Source organism: Ammospiza caudacuta, chromosome 3 (assembly GCF_027887145.1).
Source record: "Ammospiza caudacuta isolate bAmmCau1 chromosome 3, bAmmCau1.pri, whole genome shotgun sequence".
NCBI lineage: Eukaryota > Metazoa > Chordata > Aves > Passeriformes > Passerellidae > Ammospiza > Ammospiza caudacuta.
This window is the reverse complement of record NC_080595.1, coordinates 88357141-88383522: the sequence shown is the minus strand read 5'-3', so window position 1 is coordinate 88383522 and position 26382 is coordinate 88357141. Positions and strand designations below refer to the sequence as shown.

Genomic DNA, 26382 nt, shown 5'->3' with positions numbered 1-26382 from the left:
GAAAGTTTTGTTTAGCACCAAACATCAGACTTGCTGTAACACATTAATGCAAACATCTTTCCTGGAGGTTGTTTTTGGTTACATGACAAGCAAAAACATTTATCTGTAGCTTTTGCTATGATGGTTTAAAATTAAAAATTTGCTTTATTGGTCATGAGACAGTTCTGGGTCATATATCTATAGCCTAACTCTAACACAAGCCTGCAATTTCACTGAACCACTTGAAATTTTACTGCAATCATGCTTAAATCAATAAAGGATCTGTTCTAAAATCAGCAGCAAATCTGAACAGCAGCAGAAATATTTTATGCTAATAATCAACAAGTACAAGGGAACAGTAACTCAGAAAAACACACTGTTTACTAGGATAAGGTGTCCATTTAAATGCACAAAGCTTACAAACCCCTGCTAACATACTCTGACTACCATGATGCTAGGAGTGGAATGGTTATGTAATTCCTTTGGAAACAACATTCACTGTTCCATAAAAAAAACCCACCCTGACTCATACAGAGTCAGCATGTTTCCCTTGGGCTGAATGACAGGAACAGGACTGGATTATCTTGCCAGGAAACTCCTGCAGATTCTTTAGCTCACACAGTGCAGTATCCAAACTATGGATCCTTCATCCTTAGCAGAGCTTTGGAAGGCAGTCTGTGGGCAGCTGGATCAGAAGGATTCACTGTGTGCATACAGTGCTGCTGCTGGCTCTGCAGACAGCTGAGGAGCACGGGCACGAGCTGTGCCACCTGCCCTGGCTGCAGGGCAGAGGGTGCTGGGCACAGCCCAGGTGCCACACACACACTGCTGGCACCTCTGCTCCCCCAGCCTGCTGCAGGGCCAGGGTACACAACACAAACCAAACAAAAAGCTGTCCCAATAGCCTAAATCAGAATAAATATGAAAAATAACATGCATGAAACAAGTCTACTTAAATCATAAGTATATTTTTAGTTAGGAATGAAAATAACTATTTTCTAAAGACATTTTCCTGTTTGGAGGAATCATACAGATAGAGGTCATCACAATGTTTTTCTTCAATGCAATCCATCATATTAAGCTGGAAGTCTGTGTTAAACCCAGAAAAGCATAAAATTTCAAGACTCAAAGAAAATATTAATGGCTACTTTATTTAGTTCTCCATTTGACTGCACGAAAGTGCAACATAGATCTAAAATATTACTCATTCCCATAAAATTCCAAATTATTATCTGGCCCTTAAATCTTCTGGTAAATTAGACCAATAAAATTATTTCTGTGCATTGCACTTGAACACCAGACAGGGAACGACTGCCCTTTACTACTGTTTACCCATCCAGATAATAGATGTGATTATCATCCTCTTCTTTGCCTGCTTTGAATGCTAATTAAAAGAACAATTTAGTCTTTCTTACCCTGAAAACCAAATTAGTCCATAAGAAAAGATAATTACATTTACTGTGCACCATGAAAAGAAACAGCTCCAAAGTAGAGCTAAGAAAAAAATTTTGAAATTATGGTCAGTTAAGTATGTTTGCAGTTTTGTTTCAAAAAAAAAAAAAATTCAACACTTCTCTTGAACTGCAGACTCCATACTTTCACTAAGCTGCATTATCACTTTCTTCAACCCAAATACTTGAAAAATCTCTCTTCTGTCCTTGTATCTACCTTCTGATAGCTCCACCTTTTTTCTTGCTAACATCCACAGTAATTGTAAGTTGTTAAGTACCAGAATTACTAGTTCCTAGATGCATCAAACTGTTGATTGTTATGGGGCTACTTGCAAAGAAAGGTGCAGATCAGTACTAACAGGAAATCTGTTGAAATCTAGCTAAAAGCCATCACAGTGTGTCTGGCACCGTAAACAAAACAAATTATATCATTCTTGCTCCAAATTTCTCTAATGAAAAGATAATTTCTGTAAAAAAGAATTCACACTGAACAGAAATAATTGTTTGATTAGTTGAATTTTTGGCACAGGTCCAGTCACCTGTCATTTACAAACTACACTACCAACCAAACCAAACATGGTGTGAAAAAATTACTTCAAATCTTTTTGAAATTTAGCTTTGTGGGCTTGAACCAAGAGAAAAATTAGACCAATCAGGCTGTGAAAAGCTAAGTCTGTGAGGCTCTACTTGTACAGGACATATATTTTCACCCAAGCAAATTACATTATTCTTAAATTATAAAAGCCAGGGTCACTCTTTGTAGCTTGATAAAGACAGCAGACATTTTGTTTATTACTGTTTAGAGAACAGATATTAATGCAACATATAACAAGCAGCATCCAGGCAAGCCCCAGATGCTGTAGGACTTTAAGCCATAGTGTTCAATTGTGGCCATAAAGCTTTAAGTGCCTACACAGATGGGCTTGCTCTGGGCCATACATATATATCCACCATGCCTGATAATCCTTTTCTTGAAGCTTCAAATAATCTTACAAATATCTTTCTTCCAGCCTTGGAAATAAGGCATAAATCTTGAATTTCATTCAGTAATTGTCACCTGAGTCTCTTTTGTCTGCATCATGCATATTTTATAAGCTATTAATAAGTAAAGATAAAAAGGATGCAATTTGAATGTCAAAGCAAATAAACTAACCTGGCATCAGAAAGGCTGTCACACAGAAAAAACAAACAAAAGTAATTTTATGCTCATTCATTAAAAGATCACTTCTTAGTACAGGAAAGGAAGCACAAAATCAAAACAGTAAATAATTAATGAGAGTCTGCTTCCATCTTCTGATGTTCTAGAAAAGAGAAACAGCAAAGTTAGGAAGAAATTTTAATACCCAAGGACTACATCAATAGGCACCACTAATATCAGCCTTTCACCAAGGTCCCTAGTGGGCAAAACTGGCATAGAAAAATAAGGCTTCAGAAATCAACAGTGATGCAGATTCATCAGAAGCAAGTTCTCCAAAAAGCAATCACCTGGATTGTGTCTGGGTAGTAGTTGCAAGTTGTAGCAACTTTATCTGAACTGGGTCCTCTAAGGGTTACTCACAATGCCCTTTAAAATACAACTGGCTTCTCAATGGTTAACCAAACACTGACTACCAGCTGATCCTGAGAATTGTCTGATGGAGGGTTTTTCTTGAGTGGAGGAGGTGGGGGAAAACACTACTCTGTTCATCAGATGTTTCTCAGTTCACAGCCACAGACTGGCTGCTTCAGCCCACACATGTTCCCTGACCATTCAATTGCTGGCTATTTTGGGGTGGGTGTTCACTCCTCCTTTTATCCATAGAGAGTGCACTGAAAAGCTCTTGGCTTCACTCCAAAGCAGATACATGGTCGGTTTCTTTTGTACTGTGAAATGTTTCACAAATGATAAAGACATTTTCTTCTCTTTCCAAGCCACTCTTATTAATTATCAAACTCTAAAATAACTTATTTTTCCTATGGGAAAAAAGCCCTTCATGTTTTTAGAGAAGGATCTCCCCAGCTCTACACATCCTACGTGCTACAGAGTGTGCCTGGGCAGGAGAGAAGGCAGCATGCTGTAACCAATAACCACATACGTGGCTTCAAAGGCAACGTTTTTGCATTCCACCTACAGATCAAGGGTGAAATCTTGGCCACATGTAATCTAGCAAGAATCTTTTTCACCAACTCCTTTGTTGCTAAGATTTTACCAGAGGAATTTGTGCCTCCCTGCAACAGGCAAGTTTACTGCCAACAACCAGTAATTCTTGCAAGATACCCAATTCCTTGCTCAGCATTACAATGAAATACACTCAAGGTTAAAAAAGAAAACGAAACCACAAATTGGTTTAGAGGGAAGAGAGGAGGTTAAAGTTTAAATTGATTGTGCTGCTGTGTAAAACTGGGGAGAAGATTTGCTTTTTATAACAATTTCTTCTTAGGTCAAGACACATTTGAGTATAATACCAAACATTTATTTTACCTGCTTTTTCCCCAATATTACTCTCAGCACCACAGCTTGAAATTCATCAATTTTGCCTGGTATGAAGCAATTTTTATAACTGAAAAAGAAGCAATTATAGGTGATTTATATCCAGGCATTTTCAAAGCCTGTCCAAAACTCCCTGGGTGTGGTTAAAGTCAGTTTAACTTGGTTCAGGCAAAAGTGGAATTGGGAAGGTTGTGAATAAATACACACATGCTAGAGAAGTGTCTTTGTGGCAGTGCCTGGGCAGAGGGGAGGATTCCCACCTCTGGCAGAGGGCTGCATTGCTGGGGAGCAGCCACAGCTCTCTCCCTGCACAACAGCAGCTGCCTGAATAGGTGCTGGCACAGCAGCTGCTCCCTCAGGATTGTTGTCCATCCTCTCCCCCTAAATTTCCAGTTTCCATGGCCACTTCAAGCATATTGGTCATCACAGTCCTGAACTGCTCACACCCTATCCTTCCTTTCTAAGAATTACAAAGGGACACATTTATTTTCTATGGTGATTTGTTACCTGTAAACATTTTCTACAAGCTCTTGCTGTGTGTTCTGATTCCCATTTGTGAATTAGTATTTTATCACAGATTTATGCTACTAAAGACAGAGTAGATGCAATCACCCCTGATGTGAACATCTATTGCTGGGCAAGCAAACACAATAGCTCAGCTGGTCCCATCCTATACTAAACTCCTGTTTACTCCCAATTAGAAGGATTTCCTTCAAGTAATTATATACATACACACAGACATATATATATATATATATATATATATATATATGTATATAGATATATAAATCCAAATGTCACACAAAGAAAATAAAAGCATCAGTCAAAATACTTTCAGTATTGCAACAAAATACTGTTAATAGACAGACTGATGGGTGTCTCTTTTACTGCAAAGTAACTAAACAGACAACATCTACCTTGAGTATAATCATTGTAATGACCTTTTCTCCACATAGTTCAGAACCACAATACATCAATACAAATTGCTTTTGGAAAAGCTATATTGAAATGAAGTGAAAACCACTGCATCATGAAAATTCAAGGTCCTTATAGACATTCCTTTGCTTCTGAGACACACATAGCCCTGAAGTCAGGCTAGTGTTGCACAGAATGGAAGATCATAAATGCTCAAATGCAAAAACCACAACTGAATCTGAGAAAGGTTTTTTCCCTGACTACAGTTCCAGTGTTACTGAGGGGTAACACAAAATTAATGATACGCTTGAAGAACATGCCAGATTTGAAGACCACTCTGAAAGGTTGGTATATCCCAAATTTGACTTGCCATTTGCAATCTGGCCTTCGAGGCTGAGCACATTTGTATTGCTTCCTCCCACTGAGCCATCTGTGTGCAATCTAGGCAGCACACTGAAACGTCAAATGTTATGAAAGGAAGAGATTTGGGAAAGTTTCAATCCTCTTATAGAGCATAAAAATCACCTGGGATGGGGGAAGAAGTTACATATGTGGGAGGTAACGTTAAAAGCTGCTGTGTCTGAGGAATGCATATCAAACTAGTACTTGTATAGGTTTACATATGTGGAGCAAATAATAAAAAAACAGGCCCTTACACAACATTTCAACTATATTTAAACCTGAGAAGCGTGCACAGTCTTCAGGAAAGCAAAGTATCATGATACTAGATGAATTCTTGATCAGTTCATAATAACCCAGACAGATATCATGAGACTGTTAACCTATTTATGTTAAACTATGATGATGCAGCAGTAATAAATTTAAAACCATTGAAGTGTAGACAGAATTGTTCAATTCTTTAAATTTGGCTTTGATTGTCCTAGAAAAGTTATGTTGATTTTTTTTTCCTGAAGTAATAATAAGCAGACAGCATCCTCTTGGGAGTTCTGCAGTTTATTGCAGCCCTGAGACACGTGAAGAGTCTCTGTTTCGGCCTGCACATTTGAAGAATGAGTTGAAGTTCTTCATTTCTTGGTCTCAGAGTTGTTTATTGTATCTTATCTATAAAAATTTTTCTCCTGTCCAGCCGAGGTACGCTCAGCAGGACACACAGTGGCACTCTGACCGCCCCTGGGGCAGTGTTATCTCTTACAAACTATGTATAACATGTTTACAATTAATTTTCCAATACCTATCACCTATGTCAGACAGTGAACTTCTATTCTAAACCAATCCCAAAATGCCAACATCACAGCAGAAGATGGAGGTCGAGAAGAAGAAGAAAGGCTAGACACACCCAAATCCCTCCATCTGGTCCCCAAAACCTCTATTCTAAAAATCCCAAAATCTACTTTTTCACCTAGTGATAATTTTATTATTACACTGCTTAAACTACTGTGACTTTCAAGTCTTCATACAAAGCTGGCAATTTGCTCCACAGGTCATAATCAAACCCACAGGTGTTCTGGGCTGTATGCCAGGGTCTCTGAGCCCCCTGGCAGAGGTCCTGGCAACTCTGGACACCCAGAGGGATGTACTGAGTTCTGACAGCATCCCACTGCTTAATTTATAATGCCCACTATTAGAAATTACAAGAATGGAGACTGTGAAAGACAACGTTGTATCTAAAGTAAAATAGTTTCCTCTATACTGAAGACCTTGATAATTAATATAAAGAAGGAAAACCAGAAACTATTAATAAGGCCTAAGATTCAATCACCCCAGTTGAAGAATTCTTCCACTATACTTGGTAGTAAATCCTGTTCCTATAGATACACTGGTATGCAAAACACACCATTGCTTACAGCTGTTCAGTGGAAGAGAACTTATCAAAGCAAGAAACAACATTCTCCTTTCACAGGTCTAGTGGAGCTACTTTTGTAAGTACAAACAGAAAAGGAAATCTTTATGTGCCATTTTATATGCAAGCTACCTATTTCAGCAGTAAATAAACAGAGTTGGCAAAAAGATTGTGAATCTTGGAAACACCAGAAACACTAATTCATTTAACAGTTCATACTGATGTTATGTAAACATGTTTCTTTGCAGACTCCCTTGTCCCAGAACACCTAGCTTTTGCTAGAAGGCTGGTGACAAGGGCCCCCTTCTGTACTAAAAATTTATCTTGCACACAACTTGACACATCCAAGCAACTGTTATACACCAGATGCACATCCATACCTCTGATATACATTGTTCCCAACAATTCTGTATGAATGCTAAAGCCAGTAAAAAAGCAGATGAGGGTTTTAGATGCTGAACTACCAACTTCCTGCACACTGTGTTATGCAAGCCAAGTCCCTGACAGCACCCACATCACCACACCCCTCATATTTGTGTCTTCACTTGCTCACTCATGCTGTTCCTGTTTCCATAGATGTATTAGAGGAGCACATGGGCAGGTTCAGTTTTCTTGTTTTTCCTTTATGAGAGTTTTTGAACAGCCAGCTGGAATTTGACTAAGACAGTAATAAAAAAAAAATAGTTGTCTAAAATCCTTGCTTATGACCTAAACAAGTCCACGGGTCAATTTAAAGTTCTTCACAGAAAAGCAGACATTCTGCCCTCCCTGGTTTGCTTTTTCATGCTAAATCCAGCTCATGATCTTCACAGTTGCATTCACCCAAAAAATCTGAGCCATCATAAGTCAACTAGGTCTCCTGATACTATACCACACTCTCAGGTCCAAATTAACCAAGTTTTTGAGTGGCATCAGTCTCCAGGTTTGGAAATTTAAGCAAATAGGAAGTCAGGAATGATGTCAGAGAACAAGAGTTTAGTTGGCAGCCATCAATGAAAAGCTGCTACGTGCAGCTACTCGCACGTATCCTTGCAGTACAACCCTAACTTAGGCTTAGTAACCTAGTGTGGAAAGAAGCAGCACAAACATAAACAAAGTATTAGGTGGCAAGCAATAAACCCCTCAAGCTTTCTAGAATGCCAACTATTCAGTTCAGACATGGTGTAAGCAAGCAGCCAGGATATAGTCAGGACTCTCCATCACCAACCACCATGAAGAGCTTTATCATAAACATGAAATGACACTGTTCAGTCTAATCATACTTAAATCATATATCCATCTAAACATAATTTATGCTCTTAATTACTGAAAGTTATAATCTGAGTCTCTCAAACTAGTGTATTAAATTAACTATTCTCACAGCCATGCAAGACAGGGGAGTTCTTCAGGTCCTAATCACAGAAGCAAATACCACACAACACCCAGTACACAGAGTAGAGATGGGAAACAAACCTCACAAGTCTCAACTCTGACAAAGTATTTTTAACAAACTTTACCTCACTGTCAGTTGCTAATACCTTTCTCTCAACTGGTAATTACATGAATGCTGAGACCTGTCTTTCTCCTTGTACTAGATCCAACACTGAAGAAATAGGTTGCATAAAGATTACCATCTAACCATAAAACTGCTTATTCACATTTCTTGAGGAATAGTAAGATAAAATCAACAACTTGCAACTGGAAGCAGTGAGTAAGGTATTGAATTCATAGTGCTATACCATTTGTGAATAAAATGATACAAAATATGCAAAACTACCAAGGAAATGTAAAGCCTCGGAGATAGTGAGAAGTAGTTCATACATTGAGAGCATGGCTTCAATATTATATTAAGCTCCAGCTAATCCTGACCACACTGGGAATTTCAGATATAAAAGGCTATAAATATTTTTCCTTCTGACAGAAGCAGCTGTACTGTGTCAGAGATTAAAGCAGCAGGGAACATGAGGGAGAAACACTGGAGCCCTGATATGCTCACTAGAGTGGACCCCACAGCCTGGCTCCCCAGTGTCACACTAGCTGGGACAATGGTCAGGGGTCTTCCTGGACAATGTACTGACTGCAGTTCCTGGCTCTGTTCCCAGGAGAAAGAAAAATGCTGTAAACAAAGATTTGAGAGTGAAAGAAAAGAGGTGCCATGCTCTTCTTTTGCCCCACAAGGCCCAAAGAGGAAGGCTGAGGACAGCATGGGCCTGGAAGCCCCTGCCCTCCTAAGGAGGGAGAGAAGTCACACAGGGCCTCTGGGATGCACCTGCATGGCACAAAGGGTGAGGGAGAAACTGGGTGCAAAAAGACAAACACTGATATAGACAGACAATGAAAGTACACGTGGGAAGGCATTTAAACAATGGAAGTACTGCAGGGTACCAAGACAGCTCTGCAGGCAGTTGTAAACTGGCCAAGCTGCCGGAGGTTTACACTGGAGCTCCTACCAGACTATAGCAAGTCCTGTGGAAATGGCACTGTGAGGAGCTCACCTCCCTCTTTCATACCAGCTGGGTTTCTAATAATTTTACTACTCTGTGTCATGATGTGGATGAGATCCCTGGCAACACAGAACAAGATTTATAGGAAGTGGATGACAAATCCTCTAATTGCTATAAAAAATACAAAAAGCAAAGAGAAGAATCTCATCCTGCATGGGTGAGACAAGCATGTAACACCTAAATTGATTCTTCCCTAATTCACTAGATAGAAACTTATATCTGCTTAACAAAGTCGAGTATTTAATGTCACCCCATTTGCTTAGATGAACAGGCTTTTTTAGCACTAGATTTATTTAAACTCTTAGGTCTTTTGTTTGTATATATCAGTAACAATTTACATTTATAAACATATTAAATATAATTTAGTGTGTAGTATTGACTTCGATAACATTAACTTTAAAATAAAGCCTTCCATTATTAATCTTTATATATTTCATTGAGATTAAAGCTAGATCAATGCTAGTCATACCACATCTTTTTTTCTAAAATCTTATCGCCAATGCTGGAGTTGACATGTCACTTAATATTAGTTTTGCTTACTCTGGATATTGTATACTATTGCTGTGCCTTAGAAGGATCATAAAGCTGGCTTTTTTTTCTTCCCCAATTCTGTATCTCTCATTAGACAAACCTGCAAAAATCCCAGTTTTAAAGGCAATGGCTATCACAGCAGCACTATCTTCATTTTTGAAAAGAGATGCCATTCCACTGAGAAAGATATTGACAGAAAGAAGTGCACACACTTCTATCCCTCCCTGTTTATATAAGTGCACACTTCTATCCCTCCCTGTTTCCCTAGCAACACTCAAAGGCCCACACAAAGTGACTGTATCAAGCAGAAGGAAACGTGGAAGAGAGAAACCATTTCTGCACTTCAGCATCATGTCACTACTATATTTGACAGTAAACAAACCCCACAGGGATCAAGAACACAATCAAGGGGAAACAGAGTACAAATGTATCTCTGGAACTCTGAATGAGAAAGGGAAAAAGCTGTGGTTTAGCAGTGCTGAGCTTTGCTCTCAGTTACAAACTGTAAACCTGTGAAAGAAAAAAATGACATGAAAATACAGCCATAAGCATACTAACCTGATTTTTGATGTCACTGTTTTCTTCAGAGCTCATCACTGCATGGATATATAGTACAGATGGGTCTGGCTCATTTCCCCTTTCAGCATTTAGATAAATGGCTCAAATGGATATTTCTTTGCTTAAGTAACTGTCTATGCTGTCTATGTCTCTCAATCAACCTGATCAGAGCAGAACACTGCTGCCAGACACTGGTATCCCACCCAGACATGGCAGGATGCCTAGCCCGCTCCCTTTGGTTCTACAGAGTCTCTCCAGTCTGGTCTTCTTAAATAAAAGCCCTGTGAGAAACTTGTCACTCACCCTTTTCATTCTTGGGGACCCAAGAACAGGCAACTGGGGGTGATTGTTGTTGCTGCGGCGCCAAACTGGCATTTGCCTCAGCACAAACCACAATTCACAACCCATCAACAGTTGCATGAAGTGCTGCTAACTCATAACATGTGCCAGAAGTCTGAGAAAATGAAACTCTGGCCAGTATATTTGACTTCCATTCCTATATTCCCAATTAAAAGGCAGTGAAATACACATATTCACAGTGATTTTATGTGCACATGGACGAATTGCAAGGAAAGGTTGTCTTCTGATTCTTCTAGAGGGGTAATACTGAATATTTTGGTAAGAAGTTACAAATTTGCCCTCTGACTATACTATTTATATTTTTGGAAAATATTTATAATATTTTGTATCAATGACATATTAAAAACAAGTTGTATTTCACTGTGCTTTCATCCATCCTTTTTTTTATCGTAAAAGAACAGGTAGCATTGACCTTTCTTGATGCCCTCTTCCCACATATTCAACCCAGCTGGGAATTTGAAGAGGTCACAGTCAACTGGAACCTGGCAAACATTGTCCCAAGGCAAGAAGGATGACTGTGGCAAGTACATGCCTGTCAGTCCCACTTCAGTGTCTGGTAAAGTTACAAGGGTTATTCTGGAGGCAGTGAAAAACACCTGAAAGACAACACAGTCATTGGTCCAGCCAGAACAAGTTCATGAAACTGAAGTCCTGTTGAAGAAACTTGATTTACTTTTATGATAAAGTAACCCAGATAGTTGATCAGGGGAAGCCAGTTGATATGAACTGTGATTTCATTAAAGCTATTGATCTGAGGCTTCTCACGGGTCTCCAAATGTCCAGTACACAGCTGGATAAACACATCATGTGATGGGTGAGAAACTGGCTCATGGGTCAGGCACCAAGGGTTACTTATTGTGAATGGGATGGTAGCACCAGACTGGTGACCTGTCAGTACTGGTGTTTCCCAAGGCTTCATTTTAGGCTCAGTTCTCTTCAATGTCTTCATAAGTGACTCCAAGGAATAATGAGAACTTTACCAATGACACTAAATTGGAAGGAGCTGTCAACTCCCTTGAAGGCAGACAGATTCTGCAGAGAAACCTTGACAAATTTTAGGGCTGTGCAATCATCAAGCATAGTGAGTTCAACAAGGGCAAGTGCTGGATCCTGCACATGGGACAGGGCATCCCTGGATGCAGGAACAGACTGAGCACTGGAGAGCAGCCACACAGAAAGAAATCTGGGGATCCTTGTCAGTGGTAAGTTGAATCTGAGCCAGCAGTGCCCTGGCAGCCAGGAGGGCCAGGATGTCCTGAGAGGCATCGGGTACAGCATCACCAGCCAGGTGAGGGAGATGAATTTCTTACCAATGCAAGTAAATCAAAAACAAGAATATACAAATTTCTGTTGCCACTGAAAACATTCCCCTGTTCCTATATTAATTCAACTTTTCCATACTATGACTGTGTCTCTGCTTCTGCACATGGACTAACTGGGGTGAAGAGAACAGCAACAGTCTACAGAAACAATACATGGATTTACCAGGGGAAAAACTCTTATCTCACATCTTTCTGCCAATGGTTCTATGAAGAAAATTAACACATCACACTTTCTGCCACCCATAAGTAAATAACTGCTTCCACAAAAACTGTCTGAGATGCCAGAGAGCCACACAGACTTTCAAGCAAGACTAACTCCAATACATGAAACGGGACTTCGACTAATTTGCTGAGAGAAAGGCATTTTTTCCTGAAGACTGAGATTGTGAAATGTTTATTGGTTATGATTGGAGGAAGCAAAAGCAAGTTGTAATTGTGCTCCACTAAGAAAAAAAATTAGAATTGTACAAATAAAGGACCCCATCAAACAGCTAAGACTTCAATCCCCCTTCATGTTCATAACTATGAGAATTTGGTCTACTGTTGGTGCTAGGGGAGAACAACAGGAGCAAGGCAAGAGCACACCAAGGACAGGGCAGTACAGCAGGAGCAAGGCAAGAGCACACCAAGGACAGGGCATTACAGCAGAATACACTCAAGTAAAATTTTCCTGCTTTGCCCCATACACCCTCAGGCCACACAGTTTTTCCTACCAAAATACAAATGGCGTAAAACCAAAAAACAGCCCCTAAGTGTGTTCTTCTGTAGAATCCAGAGACAAAAGACTGCTAAACAAAACTCAGTGGGGTTTAAAACTGCCCACTGATGATTTTGCCAAGTGAAAACTAACTTCACACAGTCCTTGCTTTTTCATCTTAGAACAGTACTGAAGCACGTCTTTGATTTATTCATACTCATAAAATTGTTCAACCTTTCAGTTGCTTATTACAGGCTGTACAAGATTAATTCAAATTTAGCTATTAATTCAGCACCCAAAGTAAAGTTTGTGTCTTTAGACTAAACTGCTTTTTCTTGCAACATCACAGAAAACTGGAAGCACCAATTGCATTTACTCAAAAATAAGCACCAAGATACAATTGTGACAGCTATCTACTCACACAAAATGTTTTAGTGGATAAAAAAGCACCATGATAAGTAAGGGAAAAGTAACTAATAACCAGTAATCCTCGCAAGAACACAACCTGAATCCATCAAGAATCCTTGCTAATCATAGCAGCAATGTCAGAATACCAACCTTATAGGAGTCAAGGACTCAACCTGGCATGTGGCAGACACTAACCAACTATTCTCAGTCCTCCAGAAATGCAAGAGGCAATCCCTCTACTACTTAATGTACTGCTTACACAGAATCATCATAATTCTGTATCTTTTCAGTACCCACAAACTGGATATGTAAGCTGAAAATCAGGTCTGAGAAACGATTCTACGTCTCAGGATTTTGCCTGTAGCATTCCAAACTGTTCTTGATCACTATATTTTATTAAAACCACATACCATGAGGCCACTGGGATTTCATCATATACTTTGAAAACAGAGGGAGACAATTTTATGATGACTGCAAAGATATTAAATTTCAGGCAGAGTAGATAGGATTTTTCTGTTACCACTTTGCAACGTGTAGTAAACACCCGGTAGTCTCATTAATGATGTGATACTACTAAAGATCATGTCATCATCAACTATAAAATGCAGCAACTTGGTGGGTGCACATAAGAAGCAAGACTGAACCAGTACACAGTCTTACCAGTCTGACCCTCTGCAGGAAGGCTGTGCTTTCTGAGCTTCTGTAATCTTTAGCAGCCAGCTTAAACTGGAACTAAGGAGACAACTCTACAGAATAACTAATTATTATACACACTAAGGTGTGTATTCAGAATTGTCTATAAAAGCCAGTTCAAACAACTCTGCATTCAGAGTAACAGCTAGTGCAAACACAGTAGTACGTGCAAAAAAAAGGCTATGATGTTCCTCCTTCATGGTTGTTTATATTCAATTTAGTTGGATCATTTTCCAAGAAAGTTTAATCAAACTTTCTTGAGGAGGGAGGATTTTTTCAGTATACCCAGTATCCTTCCAATCCTTTTTATTTCTTATCTTTTGATCCTTTTTATTAGAAGACTGAATTAATATAACAGAGCTTAAGAAGAGAAAAATTAGTTCAGCTCACATTTTACCTACAGAGTACCATTTAACCTGAAGGTTGATTTACAAATGATGTACAAAGTCATTTCTTTTCTTGTGTGATTTTGTTACCAAACATGATGAAGCTGAAAAACCTCAACAGCCAAGAGGTTCAAGTAAGTCATACACGAAGTTTGGTAAGGAGCTTTTGTTTCTCCCCTCAGGCTTTTCTTCTCCATATCACCATTCTGACATGCAAGGATTTGGTCTTATCAGCTGTGAAACTGTTGCACAAAATCATAGTAGGAATATTCAACAATCTGTTCCTGCCACACTCACCTACAAAAGGGACCCCAATTCTAAGAAATAGACTTCTTTATATAGTTCTCCCAGGGTTATGCATACAGCAGCTGGTAAATGATAAGATAAAGGCTTTAATCTCATTCTCCAAGTAGTCCCTTGTTGCTTAAAAGGAGTTAGAAGAATTAAGTCATTCTTGAAATAAAGAACTAAGTGCCCATAAAATTTTCTGTAGCTATTTACAAAAGGAGGAGCAGGAAGACCTGACAAAAACCATCCTGGAGAATACAGGGGGTAGTAAATGCTACACTGATGCTGTAGCATTTATGACTCCTTATAGCACAACTGTGGGAAAATTCATTAAGCCAAGGGTGCAATATTAAATAAATATACTGTGAAATAATGCCTAGAGCTACCAGCCCTGAAATCCATGTGAATTATAATCCATGAATAGGAATCAAATTATGATCTAGAGATATTCAATGCATTTAATATTACAATATTTAGGCAATAAACAGGACATAGAAGCAACTCCTTATATATTAAAGTCTAGCTAACAAGCAAAGTCTTAAAATTCATATTTCTCTTGAAAGCAGTTGGCAGATGTGTAGGAGGGATTAAATAGCACAGAAGACTTTGTAAACTTCAGAGCTTGAGATCATTTTTGGAGAGAGGCTAGGAGGAAATTACCTATTAACATATAGTTTCAAAAACATTCAATAATGTTTTTTTCTGAAGCACAAGTTTGAAGGGCAAGATGCCATGGGCTTGAAAGAACTACCCTGCAGTAACCACTTGTGTCCAGACTCTTAATCACAGCAACAGGGTGGTTTGGTCATCTTTATTGAGAGAAACTTCTTTGCTCTGTGGTATAAAGAACAAAGGCAGAACCAGTGACCATGAGACCACTGGTGCACCACATCAAACTCCCATTTTTGCATGTCAGCACTCTCTCATGCTTTAGAACTCTTTACTCATTCCTGCATAAAATTCTAATCTACGACAAATACAAGTAATTCATGTTGCAAGGCAGGAGCCTGGCTGTCACTTTATGCATTCTCAGTTTCCAAAGCAAGAGGCTTTACTAGTCTTCATGTTACAGAAATCTTCACCAACAAAATGCTTTCCTTTGTTTTCAGTAGCTCACTGAATTTCAAATATAGATTTGAAAGTAGTCTGTAAAAGTCAGTAACTCCTGTCACTTACTTGGCTTAGAGTTAATGATGACATTTTCAGCAGGGAGCTGGGGTGGGAACCTGCAGTTGTCTCCTTGGCCCTCACTGCTGCCATACTCTATGACATCCACTTGTCCCAGCGGTACACTCCACTTCAGTAAATACCTCTGGCCAGTTGTCGTGGTGCCACTGCTTTCATAGGAAGAGCTGGAAGATGCACAAATTATGGCTATGACAAGCAATTGTGTTTCAGAGCATACTATTAATTATTTTAGCTTCTAAAATCTGCTGTTAATCAGCTTGAGTACAGTGCACAACTTGAAGCAAATACATGTATCAGGATGACTTTTGTGAATGACCTTTCCCAGCGTGCAAAGAGCAGCCATGCAGGTGCAGATAATCTTGTGTGCAAGCACCACAGGACTGCCAACAACAATCCGTACACCTTTATAGCAAAACATAAGTGACCATCTTTTAAGATCAATGAATTCTGAAATCCTAATACAAGTGCTTGGGATTATACTTTGGCTCCACATTTTCCTGATTTTTTTGAAAGACTTCTTTTGGGGCCCTAACTGCTATGTTTAGGGAAGTAGGGATGATGGAACCTTTGAATGACTGCTGGGAACAGGAAGGACAATTGAAGGGCTGACAAGCCAACATTTCTGCCAATCCCCACAGCCCAGACTGTTCTGTATAGCAGACCTCTGCAACTGCTGCAGCTTCCAAGAGTAATCCTGCCTGAGCTGCTGCTTAAGAAGTGTGTATCACAACAGGCATTTCAGAGGAGAGCACACTGAGGAAGCTCATTAGGAATAGAAATGACATAAACATCAATTTTACTTTGTTTCCTTCATTCCCTTATTCCCATTCAAGAACATGTAACAAACATTTATTATAAAGGACAAAGGAGATGTTAAAGTAAACAAAAAAAGGTTTACTTCACAGAAAGAATGACTGAAATCCAGAAGTCAACTGCTTGAGAGAAATCAGTAAAATGCATTTATTGAGAACAGCAACTAAATGCTGAAATTCAGCTAGTCAGCTATCTATCTGCAACACAGACTTTTGTTTCAATGAGGAAGCACGTATGAACAAAGAACACAACTGCCACAACTTAAGCAAATATTTATAAATTCTTGACCTAGGCCAGAAGTAACAAAAAAACCTAGGCAGGACACAGTTGTTCAGTCACTAGAGATAGCATCCACTCCATCCAATTACTGTTACTTCAGAGTCAGGCCACCAGCTCCTGCTGGTCATCTATGCTGTGTGTAAAGAAAGACCTGAGGGTTGTGTCACCTGTAAAAATATCTATCTTTTGCACAGCAGAAACACTCAAATGTCCCAGGTGCCTAGAGTCCACTAGTTACAGAGGAATTTTCTATGGCTTGCAAAAGATACATACTTTTACAGAGGGCATAACCCTCAGAGACTTGGCATGATCATGAACTTTAAACTTTAGCATTTTAATGGAAAACAAAACCAGACTGCACTTTGCTGCTTCAAGTACAAATACAGAGAATCCAAGACTTTATTGGTATGAAGGAAGATAACATACGAATAGTTAAAAACAATATTCAAGTGTTACTAAGAAAGTAAAGAATTTGTAAAGGCAAGAACCACAGGATAATTCACATGAGCTTCTTAATTTTCTGAAGTGTAGTTATTACATGGTACTTCTCACTCACATGGACATGAGACCAAGCAATCACACACTCAGAAATATATGTACAGGATTCATGCTTCAGTAATGAGTTAAGATATCAACTCATATTATGCTTAAGAAAAGCTATTCTTGGAAGACTTTAACAATCCACATTTTCTTTGTCAGAATGTACCATTACATAAAACAATTTATGATACAAGCAACATATGAATGTGAACAAAACCTTGGCATACACACACATTTAGTAACAGTAATAGTTACAGCCAACAAAAGCACAGAAGGAACTATGAAAAAATGGCTTTTTTCAAAGCATTTCACCTTTAATCTTTCAATGTTTGATTCCAGAGATAATAACTCTTCCCCATCTGGAACTTTGTTAGCAAGTTCCAGGTTTTTTTTGGCAACCCGCATTACCATTATGGATTTTGTTTTGTTTGTTTGTTTGTTGGAGGTTGTTTGCTTTGCAGAGGATGGTATTTACAAATTGTGTCAAGTTACAAATCTGTGTGTGTAACAGTCTGAATTTCAGGAAGAAGAGAACAAAGTCTTACCTTGGGGCATGCTTGTATTCCAACATGCACTAATACATAGCAGTAAGAAGACACTACAGATCATTTCTACCTGTAATCTCCAAGTGATATAATTTTCTTACAAATTAACTCTAGAACTTCCAAATATCAACCAGCAATTTGGAGGGCTATAACAAAGCTAGTGATCCTTTTATTATGACTACTCCTAGAAATCATTAGCCACACTAAATACAACAGCACAAAAGCAATTCAATAAGTGTCATTTTTTCCCATCAGAAGTTCAAACAATCATCTAAATAATGTAAGTGAAATCTTACCGAATATTCACTGTTGCACACATCAGCACATCATTCAACATGAAAAGGCGCCGTTCTTTGGTTTTAATAATTTCTCCTTTGTCATTATAAACTGTCTCAACCATATCATCAGTCCGTATGAGGTATCTGTTCCCGCTGCTGAGTAGCTGCATTTTGAAAACAATCAGCATTGTATATTACACACAGTACAACCTACATCTAGCACACAAAAAGCAAAAACAATGGGTTATCACTTGCCATCCTAGCACAAGTGATTGCAGGTGGATTTGCCAAGGGAATTAGGTCTCTTTATTAATCTGCTTTTGATTCAGAGAAACAGTAACTTCTGCTGTCATCCATGTGGACTTAAAGGGCTTTGCATCTTAATGTAGACCATGGTTGCTCTGGGAATCTTCCACACTGATAAATGTTTCTTGGCAAAATGAACAATTCCTTCCGCAATTTCTGTGATTTCCTTGCTTAGTCTCTTCTTTCATAGTCCACTGAAGACCTACACATGATTCCAGCTGCCCAGAGTGGAAGCCACAGTGTGAAGAGGAAGTGTGCTCAGCCTGCTCTGTCCCCCTGGGCTCACACAGCTGAGGAGTGCAGCTGGCAGGGTGTCACACACTGTGGAGAAGATGACACATCCCAGAGATTCTTGGCATGTAAACTGTTCCTGACATTTGCCTTCAAGGGCTGAGGATCAGCCACTGTGTGCAAGCATGAACTAATCCCTCACATGTCAAACACATCTCCATAGGGTCCAACAGAATTAAATGGTCCATAACTCACTAATTTTCTAATCAACTACCTCCTTCACCACCTATTTCACCCCTGGCTGGCATTGTTCCAAAACTATATATGCAAATATACAGCTTAGGAGAGCCAACCATGTCCTGGGGGGCATCAGGCCCAGCACTGCCATCCAGGCAAGGGAGGGATTGTCCCACTCTGCTCTGCACTGGCCTCACCTGAATATAGTGTGCATTTTTGGGTGCCACAATGTAAGAAAGATATTAAGCTATTAGAGAGTGTCCAAAGGATGGCCTCAAGGTGAAGGCCTTGAGGGGAAGCTGTGTGAGGAGTAACTGAGGTCACTTGATCTGTTCAGTGTGGAGGAGAATGAGGGGAGACCTCACTGTAGTCTACAGCTTCCTCGTGAGGGGAGGACTCCTCACCCAGAGGGTGTTTGGGCACTGGAACAGCTCCCCAGGGTAATGGTCAAAGCCCCAAGCCTGACATAGTTCAAGAAGCATTTGGACAATTCTCAGGCACTTGGTGTGACCCTCAGGGCTGGTCTTGTGCAGAGACTGGAGCTGAACTCCATGATCCATGTTGGTCCCTTCCAACTCTGCTGATTCTGTGATATTTATACACAAGGAATGTGGGACCCTGTGAGATTTGGAGTGACAATCCATGTATATATCAATGAATCACCCACTGCATAAACCACAAAATCTTGCAATCAATATCAACTGACAAAAGGTAACCGGGGCCACCTCTTCAAAAGCACATTCTGTGTCTTGGAACTATTTGCAGATGCTTAATAGCTGCTTCAAGAAGCCGGATTATGACAATGAGAAAAGAAAGTAAAATGTCTGAATCCATCTTCTAATGCACTTAGAATGGAAATACTGTTCCAGTATGAAAATTAATTCAGTATTCCATAGCTTAAAATAAGTGTTTTCTGGTTGATTACAGCTTTCCTAAAAGATGTGCTTTTTTGTATCTCCAAAAACAACCCCATTCCTTCAGCACATCCCCACCATTTTACCTCAGAAGTAGTCCACAAGATAATAAATTGAAACTTCACAAAAGCAGTAATTGAAGCATTTATGCCTCACTTCATGGGAAAGAAGGAATCCTTTGTGACACAAATAAAACTTGCACATATATATATCCACAGTATAGACAGCTACCAATGAACTCAAATAAAAAAGATTGTTCCTTCTTAGTGAATGTCTTCTAGAGTTCTTTTTAGACATTTCTATTGTATGATGCAAATATATGAATGAAATAGATGGAGATTTTCCTTAAAACAAGGAAGATGTTGTTGGACCCATTCAATACCAAATCCTGAAATGCTTCACAGTTGGAAGCACTGCTGTATAAGGACATGGACCCTTTCTTTACACAGGAGTATTTCTCCAGTTCTAGGATAAATTAAAAGTTGAATTTTTCCACATAGAACATGTACATGAGATTCTACTATATATTATTATTTCCTACACTGCCACAGAACATCAGTACTGCTGAGGCAAGTTCAGTGTGTTGCCTATTCCAGCACACAGTGGTGAGCCTATTCAGTCCCAGAGGCAGGGGACATCTCACAGTCCCAGAGGCAGGTCATATCTCATATCTACCACTAGAATGACCCCATGTCATTCTACATGACATCTTGATCTCTATAGAAAAAAACCAACATAGCTGTCTCTTTGGTGTCTGTTGTAGAGATTACTCAAGGCCCAGAAACTGACTCTTCCATCTCCATTATACTTTCCTACTTTCCTTACCTTGTTCAGGTAACGTTCATTCATTGCTTTTGCTATTTGTTTTATTTCACAGCGCTGATCTGCATCCCTTTTCCTTTCATTTAACTTCTCTGCCAGTGTCTCGAGCTCCGTAAGAGCCATCTGTAGAGGTAATCTGTCAGGATGTCCTTTATTAGTATTCTTCAACATATCCTGAGGGGTAATTATAAAACAAACAAAAAAAACATTGGATTTATTTTCAAAGTCAGGTTCCAAGATTACAGAATGTACAGTTACGACTCAACATTCTTGAGTACTACTAAAGAGTAAGACCAATAAACACCTAATGAATATTTGGACAGTACATTGCTTAACTTCCCAAATATCATAGTAATTCTTTAAAAATATACTGAATGGGATCACACACATTCTTATTTAAAGAACAAAATTACAGAGAAGGGAGATTGTTTAGTACTATCTGGCAATCAGTAATATACAGTAATATGTATGTGTCTATAAACAATGATTTTAAATGAAACTTGTCTGATATTTACTGTCATAATAATATTGTATTATCGTTATAACTGTTATCATTTCTCATTAAAACATGGACAGCATACTCATCTTAAAGTAGGAGACATTACTTCATTAAGGTCACAACAGCTCCTCCAAGTCTTTCTCTTTTGCAGGCATACAGTAGGAACAGTTTGAATTATACCTTTCTCCATTCCCAGCCCACTTAAAAATCTTCCTGCCACAATAAACTTCATCATTCCTGATATTTAAAAAACTCTCCCCCATGGCTTCCAATTCACATGCTTCCCCCATGACTACCTCTGCTCCTTTACCTCCAGTAATTCCCAGACCTGCAGCCCAAAGCCTGTCCTGCTCTTGGCACCTGTGAACACAGCTAACACACAGTGCTTACTGGGGTAGATCTGCTGTGGTCTGGAAGAAGGTAAAAACAGAGCAAATTTGTCTGGAGCAGGTCTATACTGGGGAATTGTGCTCTTCCTGCAGCTTGACTGCCTGTTGACATGAAACCAAGGACTCTGTCAAATCCACAGTTTCCATGGGAAAAGAAACAAGATGCTGCAGGTCAGAAGGAAGCTGAACATACTCTAGCAGGTCCTGTGAGCCAATAATCAGAGAGTTTCTAAACTATCCAAGGTATGAATTTTCTAAACTATCCAAGGTATGAATTTAATCCTCTTGCTTTTTCTTCAATGGAAAGAAATGCCACTAAGTTCCAAGTAATGTTTTGAAGTGTTACTAGCTAACAAACAGATATAAACAAGCAGCATATTTGAACTACATCTTTACTAGAAAACTATTCATAAGCTTTATTTTACTTAGCAAGTAATCTATAGTAAATCTAGTTTACTGAGGCTTTCCTGCAGTGCCCTTACTGCCTGTCCCTGCAATCAAGCTATGAGATCGGCATGTTGAATGCACTGAAATTTCTCTTTGTTTCCCCATGATCTAGTGGTCACTTCCACTGAACATGATCCTCTAGCAGAAGACAGCTGCCATGCAATCCCAAGAGTAAACTATACAAGAATGCAAAAGGAGCCTCCCTTTGGTAAACATTATTTACCTGCAATAGTAGAATGAACTGTGGAAAACGTTGGATAGGTTTCATCATTAAACCATACAGTGTAATGCGATCAGGGCTTGACTCCTGACACTGCTGCAATGCAAGAAGGACACATTTACTACCATGAGCACATTTCCACCAGTTACAGAATGAAAGGAAAATATTTCCTAAAAATTCTTCTATATTGCTTACATTAATTATAATAAGAAGACTAAAGATTCCATTTACTATCAAGATTTACTTAAAAAATATTAAATCTTTTAGAAAAACCCATCATTATCAAAATGATGGCCTGCCACTGAACTGAAATATCCTCTTTAATAAATACAGCTCGGCCAAAGCCACACCAGCAATGCAGCACCTATAAATCTAAAAACCTACCTATGGTTTTTAAGAGGAAATCTAATAAAAACACCATAATCTCAGTGCTATGCAAACAGATTTTGATCTTCTTTATTTGAAGAATCAAAGAAAAAAATGTTGATTTATATTTGGAAATAAAAATGTTAGAATCCATTATTTTAGTTACTGCGAATGGCAGATAAAACCAGACAAATTTCTTTTGCATGTGAAAAAAAGCCAGAAATGGTCATAAAAAGGAAGGCTAGAGGAAATACTCAATATTAAAAACAAAGCAATTCTAAACAATGTTAAACTGGTGTTGTGCTTAAATTGCAATTTATTGCTACAACCATCAGCTTCACAATTTATTTCCATAGTTATCTGTACAAACATCTATTTTTTTCCAAACAGCAGTAATGAAGATTTTGATCTTCACTGATAGTGGGCAAAAATAAAAAAGGAAAGGTAAAGAAGTGTCATCTGTCATCAGAGTTTGGCTGTGTTTCTGCAAGCAGAACCAGTGTGGCCCTGACAAGCAGTGATGAGAGGTGTGGATTATGTCTCTATTGGCAAAACATGCTTTTAACAGTAGAACATGCTTAACCTGTGACAACATGCTCACTAGAGAGTCTGATCTTCAAGATGCTTCAGGCTTGCAAAATAACATCCTGCACAGAGTTGTCCACAGTTTAAAAAGCTGTTAGTTAAAGATCTGAAGGCAAACCCCTGCAACCCTTCTCTATAGAACCTAAGAGTTGCACTAGGCACCCATTTTTTACTGTTTTTTGGACCACTGTAACAGACCTGACAGGGTGACCAGCTCTGAGAGGCACAACTCAATCCAGCATGCCTGGGGGATGAGACAAGCTGAGCTCTCAGACTCTCAGCAATGTCACAGACAACTCAAAAGCCTGGCAATGGATTCTGTGTACTGTCTGTAAGGTGTCAACCCTAGGGATTCACAGCACTCCTACTGCGTGTGCCAGGCTCTCCAGACATATCATGACAAGCATCATATGCAACAGGTCAGTATGCATTCTGCAAAAAAATCACCAATTTCAACCCCAAACCAGAAACACAATCTTCAAAATCCAGGGAAATTGTTGTAGAATGGAAATCCAGCTGCACTACCTCTCACAACACAATAAACAAATTAGAATTAAAATAAATTTCAAATTAAAAAGTGGCTTCATATGATGAACTACTATTTGAAACTCACCTGATATGGAAGAATCCTAATGTTTAGACAAAGTAAAGCAAATACCAATAAACTGATTTGAATAACAATAAACCTATTGTGCACTTCAAAATACATCCCAGACCTAACAGCATGTTACTATGCCAAAAATACAATACTTGAAGGGGACCCTCTGGGGTCTGTTTGTGCCAAATCCATCAAACAGACCTTAAGTCCATAAAACCAGTGAGACAATATACAGTATCAGCAGTCAAATTTCCTCCCAAATTATAACTCCTGCTTTCTTATTTATCGCATATGCACAATTACTTTAAGAACAAACTAACCTTTAAGAAGTCTAAAAAGGCAGGTTTGGTGGCACAAGATTTCTTGAGAATCCCAACTGCTGTACTGAAGTTGTTTACATATTCACTGTATGCATCCAATACCATAGATTTAGAAAACTGAAAAGAAAAAAAGGCAAATCTTAACTAAAAGTACAAAAGACCTCTGCCAGCACAGCTATAGAGACCTCTGGCTGTTAGGGACTCACTCAGAACTAAAGGCTTTGCTTGGCCCAGTGCTGGATATACAGAAATACTGGTAATACCCAAGATAATATTTCTGCAAAGGACAGGCTGGAAACAGAAAGATATAACAGCTGTGAATGGCAAGAAATGTATTCACAGAAATTGTTTCATCTTGGCTAGAACACTGGGACAGAAGGACTGTGGGCAATCAAAGGGCATCAAGATTCAAATCGACAACTGAGATCCCCTGATCATCTCACTACCTGCCTTCCAGCTTAAGTGAATCAGCAAAGTCCCAGGGCCTTCACATCCTGACTTCAACTATTAAGGGCTAACCAAAAAAGCAAACAGATTGTGTGGCCTGCAAACAGTCATGGGAATGGTAAGATCACCACCCACTGCCTTCTTGGTAGCTTCATCCCTCTCTTTTGCAGAGCTGGTCTCATTAAGACTACCTAACTTGCTTCAGTCACAACAAGGCAGGTTTGCTTTAAACAACAAATCTTCAGTGACTATTTCATTTTGGGTGAACTGTGATCAGATCCCAGCTCTCTTACAGCAGGCATGAAAAGGTGGTGATTTTCAGCACCTGCAATTTTCAGCAATAAAACAAAGCATTCAAGCCAGAAGGCAGGCAGCCTCTTCAAGCCACACTTTCATGGTGAACAACATCTTTCTATCAACCAAGGCTACTTCTTGTTTCTCTAATTTAAAGCAGTAGATAATTCTGTCCTTTACTGAATGGACTTCCATTAATTGATGGGACAGGGTTTTACAAATGCTCTTTATCAGTGCCCCATCTCAGTTCAAACTCAGGAATTCAGGACATTACCTACTGTGGTTTCTTTCTACTTGCATACTATGACTACCCATTTTTTACGAGATGCTGAGCCTCAGTCACACCTTAATTTTGGTGGGTTTGTGAATCTCTAATTTCTCATAAAAATAAACTGTTTACTTAGATGTCTGAAAGATTAATCAAAGCCTCAAAACTTTTCTCACAATCCTTTCACATCTGCCAACCGAGCTGAAGACATGTGCTGGTGTCAGTTTCCTTATCAGGACAGCACATGAATACTCTGACAGTTGCCACAGGCATTGGAGAACATGGGAATAAAGCAGCTAAGTTAGAAAGACATGGAGATGGAAAAACAAGACTAAAATATAAACAGATTATCTGTTCTGACACATTTGCTTACTGAAGCAACAAAGACATCACCGATCATTTCAACAGAGTCCCACTCAGAGACACGACTCGCCAGCGCAATCTGAAACATCGAATGGCACTGAAGAATTTCCTTAATTCGATAAAACACCATCTTAAGTTTTCTTTCACTCAGTAACTTTGGTTCCATATCTGAAAGGGGCTTCTCATATTGCTGTGGAAAAATTAAAAAGCAAACTGATTTAAAAAGAACAAAAAAATGGACTTCTATAAGCAGAAAAAGAAACTTATGCAACAGTACACACACACAAAACCACTGAACATTTGGCATGAAGCATCTGTAGCAAAATCTGTGTTAGTCATAGGAAAGATTCTTTAATGATATTTAAGGATTCTTTGTCAAATATTCAAAATTTTAAAATATAAAAGATATTAAGGTACCTCCAGGATTCTTTTGAGAGCATCCACATAATTCTTCTCACTGTCAACTACAGAGCCCAAAATATACCTTCTCACAACCTGTTGAAACAACAAAGTTTTGTCCAAAGCTCTAATCAGGTAAACACATTCATTATAGTTGGAAATGATGATGATAAAATTCTCACATTAATAAATCAAAAGAAATACAAAGCAATTTCAATACTGGAACTTCAATAAAATAATGCTGTACCTCTTCAAAAGTAATTTAATTTACTATTACTCTAAAAGTAGTTACTTTAAAGAACACAACAATTATTGTACCAATATCTGTATTTTTTTCTGACTGTTTTAAGTCCAAGCTTAACTTTTGAAACTTGTGTTTCGATTTTGGCATTTAACAATGCTCTCAGGCACCTGGTGCAATTTTTAGGGCTGTCCTGTGCAGGGCCAGGAGCTGAGCTTCAATGATCTTGATGATCTTCCAAATCAGGATATTCTATAATCTTATGCAACTTAAATGTATATATGTAGGTATTAATGAAAACAATCATAGGTATAAGATAATGTTGACTACTTCAGTGATTTGCTACAACAAAATAGGAAACAATTTTTCAAAAATCAGTCCTAAAATTTATTTTTAATAGGTTTTATAAATTTATTAGGAGCAACGTAAAGGGCAAACAAGCAAATACTGT

At 38.8% G+C, this 26382-nt stretch overlaps 1 protein-coding gene across 4 annotated transcripts in view; it reads right to left on the bottom strand.

Annotated features, from left to right (window-relative positions):
- The window catches only part of ARHGEF10 (Rho guanine nucleotide exchange factor 10), a 110919-nt gene that overhangs the window by 37139 nt on the left and 47398 nt on the right, over positions 1-26382 (bottom strand). For 3 of the 4 annotated variants that reach the window (XM_058801565.1, XM_058801562.1, XM_058801563.1), the window contains 7 exons: positions 25709-25786; positions 25302-25481; positions 23920-24036; positions 22054-22146; positions 20499-20669; positions 18004-18149; positions 15519-15694 (listed from right to left, as the gene is read on the bottom strand). In XM_058801565.1, coding sequence (XP_058657548.1) covers positions 15519-15694; positions 18004-18149; positions 20499-20669; positions 22054-22146; positions 23920-24036; positions 25302-25481; positions 25709-25786 — 961 coding nt within the window. The remainder of the gene's footprint in view (positions 1-15518; positions 15695-18003; positions 18150-20498; positions 20670-22053; positions 22147-23919; positions 24037-25301; positions 25482-25708; positions 25787-26382) is intronic. The other variant, XM_058801564.1, reaches the window with a different exon arrangement.